This window comes from Otolemur garnettii, unplaced genomic scaffold, assembly GCF_000181295.1.
Source record: "Otolemur garnettii isolate 467f Iridium unplaced genomic scaffold, OtoGar3 scaffold00031, whole genome shotgun sequence".
Taxonomy (NCBI): domain Eukaryota; kingdom Metazoa; phylum Chordata; class Mammalia; order Primates; family Galagidae; genus Otolemur; species Otolemur garnettii.
Window position 1 is genome coordinate 12,774,343 of NW_003852426.1, and position 10,995 is coordinate 12,785,337.

At 45.4% G+C, this 10,995-nt stretch overlaps 2 protein-coding genes across 2 annotated transcripts in view; one reads left to right on the top strand and one right to left on the bottom strand.

Annotated features, from left to right (window-relative positions):
- Positions 1-9,733, top strand: part of GUCA1A (guanylate cyclase activator 1A) — a 19,927-nt gene extending 10,194 nt beyond the window's left edge. The window contains exon 5 of the mRNA XM_003789189.1: positions 9,723-9,733. The gene's annotated coding sequence lies outside the window, so the exon portion shown is untranslated. The remainder of the gene's footprint in view (positions 1-9,722) is intronic.
- The window catches only part of GUCA1B (guanylate cyclase activator 1B), a 10,503-nt gene continuing 1,580 nt past the window's right edge, over positions 2,073-10,995 (bottom strand). The window contains exons 2-4 of the mRNA XM_003789190.1: positions 4,669-4,818; positions 2,917-3,037; positions 2,073-2,200 (exon numbers count right to left, since the gene is read on the bottom strand). Coding sequence (XP_003789238.1) covers positions 2,073-2,200; positions 2,917-3,037; positions 4,669-4,818 — 399 coding nt within the window. The remainder of the gene's footprint in view (positions 2,201-2,916; positions 3,038-4,668; positions 4,819-10,995) is intronic.

Consider the following 10,995-nt stretch of genomic DNA (forward strand, 5'->3'; position numbering starts at 1 on the left):
CCGGGCCTGCCAAACAACAATGACAACTACAACCAAAAAATAGCTGGGCGTTGTGGTGGGCGCCTGTAGTCCCAGCTACTTGGGAGGCTGAGGTAAGAGAATCGCTTAAGCCTGAGTTTGAGGGTTGCTGTGAGCTATGAAGCCACAGCACTCTACCCAGGGGGACATAGTGAGACTCTGTCTCAAAAAAAGAAAAAGAAAAAAGAATACCCAGCTCAGAGATCTATCCATCCCCTACAGGTTTTGTCAGCTTTGCCCGTGAATTACAACTCCCTGTTGCCCCAGGAACCTGGGGAGAGACAGAGGCTAGAGCAATTATGATGATTTTTTCAAAGATGCTCTTCTGAGCTTTGAGTCTTCGCTTGAACTGGGTGTGGGGAGGTGTGAGGAGTAAGTAAAATCCCGAAGTAGGAGAGAGAAAACAAGAGAAAAGGAGAGTGAAACACCAGATCAGAGAGGACACCAGTAGGGGGACGAGAGGGTGCATTTTGCTTCTCCTGTTCTGTCCATCACTTGGACCACCACACTGGTCACCAGGCTGAGCAACAGACAAGGAGGGAAGGTGGAGGCCAATGCTATGAGCAGCCTGGGAAAAAAGGAGATGACATTTCTGTTCCTACTCTTGCTGTCTGCCTCTTGGGAAATTTTGATAATTTACATTGTCAGAGCTGGGAGGGTATCTACATATAATTAGGACATTCCCCAGTCTCATTCACTGCCACCTTCATGATTTGGTGCCTATCTCTGTCCCACCTGGATTATTATTAATGATTTTTTAATCAAGCATTTTTTTTTTACCTAAATTTGATTTCTAAAGGAAACTTCATTGAATATCAGATAAAATATACCTATGAAATTTCAGGTTCAACGGTTTAGTTTTATTTTTTATACACCAACATAAAAACCTATCCATTCAAGGTAAAACAAATGTTTTTCCTGGTCCCACTTTTAAATTTAGGCCACTGGTGTTTGCTTGATTTTTTTCCAGGGGCCTCTGCTCCAGGGGGTCTGGGAGGGAACAAAGTTCCCCAGCCCCATTCAACCAGAGCTGCTCCCCTTTCATCCAGTTTCTACACCCAGGTCACGAATAAGAGTTTTGTATAACAAAAAAGAGTTCCACAGCTAAAAAAATAAGAATCTGAAAACTGCTCGCCTAGTTCAACCTGCTCACCATGCGGACAGACAACCAAAGTTTGGGAAGAGAAATGGTGGTCCTGGGTCACAGGGTAGCTGGAGGCAAAGCCTGGCCTAGAACCCAGGTCAGCAGGCCCCAGGTTCTCCCCTGAGGCAGAAAGTTTCCCCATCCTTTAAAGAGATGACTGGGAATTGTGGAAGGTCAGCTTATGACTGGGAATTGTGGAAGGTCAGGATGGGGTCAGGGTGGGGCAGGTATGAAAAATGAGGGGGATTCTGGGAGGACACAGGTTGGCAGTAGGGCAGGGGGAGAAGCACCGGGCAGAGCTGAAACAGCCCTTTAAGCACAGCTGACTCTTCCAAGGGGCAGGAGGACCACAGGCTGCCGTTTACTTGCTGCATTTCTCCCTGTTGACACCATTGAGGAGGAGGAGGCTTAAGTCCTAGCCAGGAACCCTCCCCAGGATACTGGGGTCCTACCACATGCTCCCACCTGTCTTCAGTTTCAGTACCTTCCAGCCTCTGCTTCCCACCAGTCCTTGCTTCATACCCCATAAGTGTGACTGTTCTCATGGCTGGTTTGGCCTATGGTACCCCCACCCCTCATTTGACTCCTGCTCCTAACTGAGAGCACCTAGGGATCTGGGGGAGCCCCACACCACTCTGCCAAGGCATAGCTCTTCCAGCAGCAGCTGAAGTGGGGAGTAACCAAGTTCCCTTCAGCACCCCAGGAAATCTTCCAGAATGGACTGTGCCCTGTTGGCCACTTCAGACCCAGCATCCCTTCCCCATCCCCACGCGCCCCTACACGGGAGGTGCAAGAGGTCCGCTCCGGGGTGAGAGAGGGCATGCGCAAACGCAGCCAGGGACCCTCCCACTGCTCTGGAGTCCTGGGGGAGGTTGTAGACTCCTCCATGGCTCCCAGGGCCCCAGACCCCTCAGAACATGGCACTTTTCCGTCTCTGCTGATTGATCCAGCCACTGGGGTTCACGTCCATCTGTAGCATCTTCATCACCCACTTGTCACGACGGGCACCTTCAATGAACTCATTCAGAGAGAGCTGGCCTGAGCAAGGGGCAGGAGAGATGGTCACATCGGCAAAGGGAAGACTCAGGGATGGGGACAGGAGAGGAGACCTGGTCTCTTAGGCCACAGCCACACCTCTTCTGCAAAGTTGGGTCCTGAGCTTGTGGCTGATCAATTCTCTGATTCTCTAGGAGTCTCTTGAAAGCTTTAAGGGGCTTCCTTTGCAGATGAATTGATGTTTTCCTTTTGCCTGGGGTACCTCTGAAATGCCAGGTGGGGCTGGTCTCTTGTGCAGCCCCGCCACCCCTCCTCACATTGCCCTGGGGCTGGGCATTGGACTACAAGGGAGGGAGCCCAAGCAGCCTGGATGGAGGCCCCCCCATGCCTTGCTCTTAAACACATCGTTACATTATCTCTACCACTATCATTATCCCTATTTTTCAGATGAGAAAACCAAGCCCAGAGAGGCTAAAATACTGTATTTCATCATGGGCTGCCTGACTCCAGGGTTTGTCTTTTCTCTATTGTGCGTGCCCGACCCCCATCAGCAACTCCCTTAGGAGTTTTAATCGTTCCTTCAAATATCATGTGCTTCTGATGCCCTTTGTTACATAGCAGTTCACGTAATCTCCGCACCCTTGTCACACACGAGGGTATCAGTCATTGGAGATGGAGGGCCTACCCCGAGACCACATGGCCTGAGAGAGGCTGCAGAGTGGACAGCCCCCCGCCCCCGCCGCCTCTGCCCCTCTTACCATCTCCGTTCTCATCTACCAGAAGAAAGATCCTGTCCACAACCTCCTCAGGGGTGAGTAGCTGGCCTTGCTGCTCCGCCTCCATCTCCACCCGGCAGGCTTTCTTCAGCTTGTAAATCGCCTGCAGAGAATACTCAGCTGTATTGACCAGAGACCCTGCAAGTTCTGTCCTCACCCCAGTGATCACATCCCTCAGTGCCACTCCCCAGGGCTGGCTTCCCAGCTCCACATCTCAGGACCACAGGATCCAGATCCAGATCAAACTGACCTGTCCTATGGCCGTGCTTTCAGAGCCCCGTGGCTTAATTCCAACTAGGGAGTCTCTGGCCTCACACGCCACCCCACCCAACACCAGCTGGATTTCCACTGAGAGCCACAAAGCCCCAGTACAAAACCTCTCAGGGATGTTTAGGTGACTGTGACAATCCAAACGCCACACAACAGAGGAAGAAACAGAGATGCAGAGAAGCAAGAAGAATTCAGCGCATGTTTATGAATGTGTCTGTATATGTGTAAGATAGAATGACGTAGGCCTCTGGACAGGAGGGAAAACAAGGTTTCTCCTTTGCAGTTTCCTTTCCAAATAAGACTACATTTGTGAAGACACCACTCAAGTGTGCAAGAGACACACAGCTATAAGGGCTATCCTCAGCCAGACTGGGCATTCTCTGAAGACAGGTCTATGACTTACTGATCTCTGTGGCCTGGCCGCCCAGCCCAGTGCCTGGCACAAAGGAGGCCTCCCTGAGAGTGTCTGAGAGCTGACGGGTTAATCAGCTCCAGAACATCCTAGGTTCCTAAGATTGGACAGACTGCAGAGCCTCTGTGAGTCCATTTCCTTCTCTAAAACAGGCCTGAAAATGCCTACCTCAGGCTAACATGGGGCACAGGGCAGTCTGTGCTGTGCTAGGGACCTCATCTCCTTGCTAGCTTTTCTTTTCTTTTCTTTTTTTGAGACAGTCTCATTATGTCGCTCTCAGTCGAGTGCTGTAGCATCACAGCTCACAGCAACTTCCAATTCCTGGCCTTAAACAATTCTCTTGCCTCAGCCTCCCAAGCAGGACTCCAGGCACCTGCTGCAACACTGGGCTATTTTTTTGTTGCAGTTGTTTAGCTGGCCTGGGTCAGGTTTGAACCCACCACCCTCAGTGTATATGGCTGGTGCTGCAACCACGGTGCCACGGGCGCCAAACCTGTTTTCTAATTTATTAATTTCTGCTCTTTATATCCTTTTTTCTAGTTTATTTGGGTTAATTTATTCTTCTTTTATCTAATTTCTTGAGGTGGCTTCTTAGATTATTGATTTTCAGTCTTCTTTTCTTTTTAGTTTTTTTTTTTCCTTATTGAGGGACAGGGTCACACTCTGTCACTTGGGCTGGAGTGCAATAGCTCACTGCAGCCCAAATGCCTGGGCTCAAGTGATCCCCCTGCCTCAGCCTCTTATTTTCTAGTATATACATTTTAAGGCTATAAATTTCTCTGTTAGTCCAGCTTTAGCTGTATTCTACACATTTTGTGAATGTGTGTGTGTGAGAGAGAGAGAATTCCACTGATTCATGGCATATGTGGAAGTGTATTGCCTACTTTCCAAACCGATGGGAATTTTCTAGTTATCTTTTCATGATTGATTTCTAGCTTAATCCCACAGTGGTCAGAAAACACCCTTGGAATGACTTCAGGTCTTCTTCTCCAGCCCCAGCTGGCCACCAGCCTCAGGGCCCCAGCAGTGTTCGAGTGCTAAGAGACACTGACCTCCACGATGTCCAGTAGCTCCAGGCGGTCGATGCAGCCATTGCGGTCCTTATCATAGATCTTGAAAGTCCACTTCAGCTTGTGTTCCAGGGTGCCCCTCAGCACGAGGTTCAGGGCTGCCACATACTCCAGGAAGTCGATGGTGTTGTCCTGCATTGGGCATGGATGCTGCTAAGGCCCCTGTAGCCCACAGCCCCACCTCCCAGAACGCAGAGAAATCCTGCAGACTCAGGGTTCTTCCTATTCCTTCCAACCCACATGGCCTCTGCGTCTTTGCTCCTGTTGTTTTCCACTCCTAGGGTGGAGAACATTCTCTATTCTCATTCTGTATGATCACCCAATCCTATCCATCCTTGAAGACTCAGCTCCTCCTGGGAGCCTTCCTTCTCAACCTCTTCAGTCACAGTGCTCTCCTCCTTAGCACCTATTGTCTGTTCTACACGGTTTGGGACTCTGGCATTGTCACTTAACTCTTTCCCAAGTATGTGACATTATATACTCATGGTGAGGAGTTAGGATTGCTTGTGTTTCTCCTCTATGCGTAGAAAAGTGTCACTTAAACCCCAAGTTTGAGCCAATAAATAGTATTTATGAATCAGTGAGTCAGTGATGGACTTGACTTGACTGAATTGGGGAGTAGGATAATTTTGAAAGGAGATTAGAAAGCAGAGCTCACATTGAAATTTTCCTTTGCACTCTCATTCACCCGGAGTCTGAGGGAGGTGGACAGGCAGCGGCTCTAGCCCCTGCCACCTCTCAGCCTAGGTGACCGTCACACTGAACAACAGGCCTGTACCCCTACCCCTAACCAGGAAGGGTGGGGAGACAGAGCTTAGGAACTAAGTGGGCAGAGGTGAAGTCGGGGGTACAGTCTACTCTGGTGACTCTTACCAGGAAATGGAAATTTCTTGTGACAGAAATCGGACAGCAACAACTGTCCCAGAAGCAGTAAACAAGAAGTAGGAAGAGAACATTCTTGCTATCCTTACTTTATGGATGAGGAACCCTCTCCAAATGTGACTGAGGTGAAAGGCTGCTGGTGGTGGTGGCTACAGTGGGCTAGCTGGACCAGGCTCTCGCTTAGAGAACCTCACTTATTCCAGGGTTGACACTTCTCCCCCAGGAGTGTCTGTCATTCATGTGACTTTGTAGTCAGAAATGACACTGCTGACCCAGAGCCCTTCTGCCCCACTGCATCAGGCCACCTGAGAGCCCCAGCCCCAGAGCAAGGGTGCCTGGGTGAGCAAGGTTTGAGCGACAGGAGAAAATGGCAGAAAATGAGGAAAATAGCAAAAAGCCACAGGAAACACAATACTAACAAACAGAACACAACTAACCTAGTCAACACTTGAAGTGATTTGTTTGTATCTTTTATATAATTCCCATACACATACGGTCCCCTTATCCTCCACCATATAGTTACCTAATTGAGGTCACACTCAATAGGTCTATTTCTTGGATTTTCATTTAACATTTTCCCATATCTTAAAAATTATTTAAAAATCTCGACCTTTAGGGGATTTTCTGGGGAGAGGGGTACTTGGCATATCCTCTTTGGTACGTACTTCTAATATTTTACATTGCACAATGAACACCTTTGTGCAGGTATGGATGCACAACTTACGCATTTCTGATAATTTGTTTTAGTGGCCATGGATTGTTAGTAGTTGTCAGTTCTTTAAAAGGCTCTTTTCTTTAGTAGTACTAAGCTGACTAATATGAATCAATCTTGTGTTTCTCTCTTTCTTTTTTTTTTTTTAGAGACAGAGTCTCATTTTGTCGCCCTCGGTAGAGTGCTATGGCATCGCAGCTCACAGCAACCTCCAGCTCTTGGGCTTAGGGGATTCTCTTGCCTCAGCCTCCTGAGTAGCTGGGACTATAGGCGCCTGCCAAAACGCCCAGCTATTTTTTGTTGCTGTTTAATCGGGGCTGGGTTTGAACCCGTTACCCTTGGTATATGGGGCCAGCACCCTACCCACTAAGCCACAGGCGCCACCCAATCTTGTGTTTCTTATTTAATGAGAATTGAGTATGAAATGCTATCCTTACTTTATGGACGAGGAACCTGAGCCTCAGAGGTGCCCAAGGCCACCCAGCCAGCAAGGGGTAGAGCCTTTCAAGCTACACGTTTCCTGTTCATTGAGTTGGAAAAACTTTTGTTCTCCAAACAAGCTTTATTTCTGTCTAGCAGACAAGCCTGGTGTCTGGGGGCACAAGGGGAAAAAACTAAAACACCAAAGCCACTGACAAATCCCCTCCTCTCCTGATCTCTAGATTCTCCCTCATCCTTTGTGCAGAACCTTCTATTCTTATAACATCCTCTGTCAACATGATTCAGTTGCCACAAGAACCTCTTGCCTTATACCATGTATGAGGCATATCCTAGGTAATCTCTAGATAAGTGATCTCACCTGTGAGGTTACTGCACACCCCAGGGCCATTTCTGGGAAACTTCCAGCTGGAACTAATTCCATCTGCTGTACACTGGTCCTTGTCAGTTCCAATTACCCACGAGGCCTGAGAATGATGGAAATGCCTCTGCCTGCTCAGTAATAGGATGGGCGTGTCATCTGTTCTGTGGGATTATCTGCCCGGTTTCTCCCTGAATTGGCCGAATTTTGCACCAGCCCTGACCCCAGTGCCTGTTACCTAAGAATTGTAAATGAGATTTGATGGTGATCCTCCCTTTTCTTCCACTCCAGGGCATAAAGGGCAACTGTCAGAGAGAACTACAGCAAGGGAGAGCCACAGAGGTGCGGTGGTCAGCTCAGGTTTTGACATTCAAACTAGATTTATGAACTCTTGATTTTATTTGCTATAGAAATCTCAGACCAATTATCCAGAAATGAAACTCCCTGATATAAGGATATGCCAAGGTGGGGAATGCAGTCTGGTATAGGTTTGGAGACAAAGACCAGTGGGAAAGAAGGCTCAGTCCCTGAGAGAGGAACTTAAAATGTCTTCTAGGGAAGCACTTCTTTCTTTTTTTTTTTTTTTTGAACAACTTTTCTAATTTATTATGAGGGTGGTATAAGTCTATACTAAAGCTGATAAAGACATTACACATACATATGTGCTCACATACACACACAAAATGATACAGATACAATATTATCTGTATCATAATCTCAGTTATGATACAGATTTTAAATAGCTAAGTGTTACTCAATCAAATCTAACACTGTATTAAAAGATTAAGATACCATCAGGTATATGCAGTTGAAGTAGAATGATTTTGAAGTAGTTCTTTTCTTTTTGTTCCTAATTATTTATTTATTTTTATTTCTTTTTTTTTATTAAGTCATTTGTACATAGATTATGAATACACTCATGCCATTATGGGAGGGAAGCACTTCTTTACTGCAGATTGCCAACTAATAAATAGAGAAGGGACAGTTGGTAGAGTTAGAAAGGTGTTTTTTTTTTTTTTTTTAACAGACAGGGTCTTGCTCTGTCCCCTGGGCTAGAATACAGTGGCATGATAATAGCTCATTGTAACCTTGACCTCCACAATCCTCCTGCCTTGGCCTCCCAAAGCACTGAGAGTATAGTGAGCTGCCACACCTGACCAGAGTTAGAAAATTATCAATGGATGCCAAACAATTAAATTTAATGAGCAATAGGATATTTACTTAATATCAGGGTATATCCCTGCAAAAAACTTACTAATAACAAAGAAAAAAATAGTAACTTCATGGAGAAACCTGGCAGACATTACCACTTTGACCAAATGGTCAAAGTCAACCTCCCCAGTGATGGGCCAAACTGACATTACCTACCTGATGATATGATGCACTGAGAGGGACACAACTTCACATCACTAGCAGTTCTGCAGCAAGTATAAAACCTTAATCTTATCTGGGGAAACATTAGACACATCCAAACTGTGAGATGTTCTACAGAAGAAGTGGGCTGCCATCATCAGAAATGTCAAGGTCAAATATGGCAAAAGAAAAGTTGAGACTAAAGGTTCCAAATTAAAGACTCAGGAGATATAAGTAAATGTAATGTGTAATCAGACCAGAGTGGGGGAAGGGAGAAGCAAGCAAGCAAATAAGCAATCTAGCTATAAAGAACACTACAGTACTGGGACAATTTGCCCAAACTTAAGTGTGAGTTATCAATTAGATAACAGATTTGTATTAGTGTTGAATTTCCTGATTTTGATAATGTATTTAAAAGAATGTCCTCATTCTTAGAAAATACACACTGAAATACTTTGGCCAAAAAAGGGCATAATATCTTCAACTTTCTCTTAAAATATGTATATGTATATATTATGTATTATATATGCATATGCACATATATAATAATGCTATATATATAGGCAGAGACAGAGAATAAAAGTAAATACGGCAAAATGTAAATAATTGGGAGATTTGGATAAATTGTACATGGGAGTTACTTGCATTATTCTTATAATTTTTTTTTTTTTTTTTTGAGACAGAGCCTCAAGCTGTCCTCTTGGGTAGAGTGCCGTGGCAGCACAGCTCACAGCAACCTCCAACTCCTGGGCTCAAGAAATTCTCTGCCTCTGCCTCCCAAGTAGCTGGGACCACAGGCAGCCGCCACAATGCCCGGCTTTTTTTTTTTGGTTGCAGGCATCATTGTTGTTTGGTGGGCCTGAGCTGGATTCAAACCCGCCAGCTCAGGTGTATGTGGCTGGTGCCTTAGCCCCTTGAGCCACAGGTGCCGAGTCTATTCTTATAATTTTTCTGTAAATTTAAAATCACAGAAAAATTTAAAAATTATCAATAAAAGGAAAAACAATAGTTTAAAAATTATATGCTAATTTATAATAAGACATGATATATAATGCCTAGGAGATTAATAATCCCTTTTGGATCTTGAATGTTATTGTATTGATTTTTAAATGAGAGTACAGTGAGCTGCCACACCTGACCAGAATTAGAAAAATGGGAAAAATTATTATCTTTACTATATATATATATATACATATATATATATATTTTTTTGCAGTTTTTGGCTGGGGCTGGGTTTAAACCCGCCACCTGTGGCATATGCGGCTGGCGCCCTACTCCTTTGAGCCACAGGCACTGCCCGGGGCCAGGTGGGGGATTGTTTTTGTTTTTGAGACAGAATCTTACTCTTGTCACCCTGGGTGGATTGTGGCATCATAGCTTACAGCAACCTTAGACTCTTGGGCTCAAGTGATCCTCTTGCCTCAGCCTCTTGGTAGCTGGCTACAGACACCCGCCACAACACCTGGCTATTTTTAGAGATGGGGTCTGGCTCTTGCTCAGGCTGATCTCAAACTCCTGAACTCAAGCAATCCGCCCGCCTCAGCCTCCCAGAGTGCTAGGATTACAGGCATGAGCCACCATACCTGGCCTATTGGTATTTTATTTGTTTGTTTGTAGAGTTCTGTGGCCTCAACCTAGTTCACGGCAACCTCAAACTCTTGGGCTGGAGCAATCCTGCCTCAACTTCTTGAGTGGCTGGGACAAGGCATATGCCACACCATACTTGGCTAATTTTTCTATGTTTTTGTTTTGTTTTTTTCAGTAGAGACAGGGTCTCACTTTGCTCAGGCTGGTTGAACCACTGAGCTCAAGGGATCTTCCTGCCTTGGCCTCACTGTGTTAGGTTTGTAGGCAGGAGCCATTGTGCCTGTCCCAGTATCAGTATATTGAAGAAACTTTGTAGCCTTGTTTAGGAACCTAGCCACTTGTAACATTTTATAGGTGAACGACATCATTAACAAATAACCAACCTTCAGATATAATTTTGGAACTCAAGCTGTAAATTAGTGATGGCTCATGTATAGTACTATAAGTTAAAACAAATACTGTAAAGTGTCTGGTAGTCCCATTTTCCAAATCAGAGTTTTGCTATCCAAAGCATATCAAGTTTTTGCAATCTTATATGTAGTAGTTATTGTTTTTGCATATCACTTTAGTGGAGATTTTTAAAAGTATCTTTGAATGCAATACATTTTAGAAAATAAAAATAAAATTGAATTAAGATCCTATTAGAGCTGCTTGTTTTTTCCTTTGAGGTAAATTCTCACTCTGCTGCCCTGAGTAGAGTGCCATGGCATCATAGCTCACAGCAACCTCAAACTTGTGGGCTCAAGGGCTCTTCTTGCCTCAGCTTCCCTTGTAGCTGGAACTGCACAATACCCAGCTCGTTTTTCTGTTTTCAGTAGAGATGAGCTTTGCTCTTGCTCAGGCTGGTCTTGAGTTCCTGGGCTGAGGTGACCTGCCCACTTAAGTCTCCCAAAGTGCTAGGATTACAGGTGTGAGCCAATGAGCCACCATGCCTGGCCTCTTTTCTTTCTTTCTCTCTCTCTCTTTTTTTTTTTTT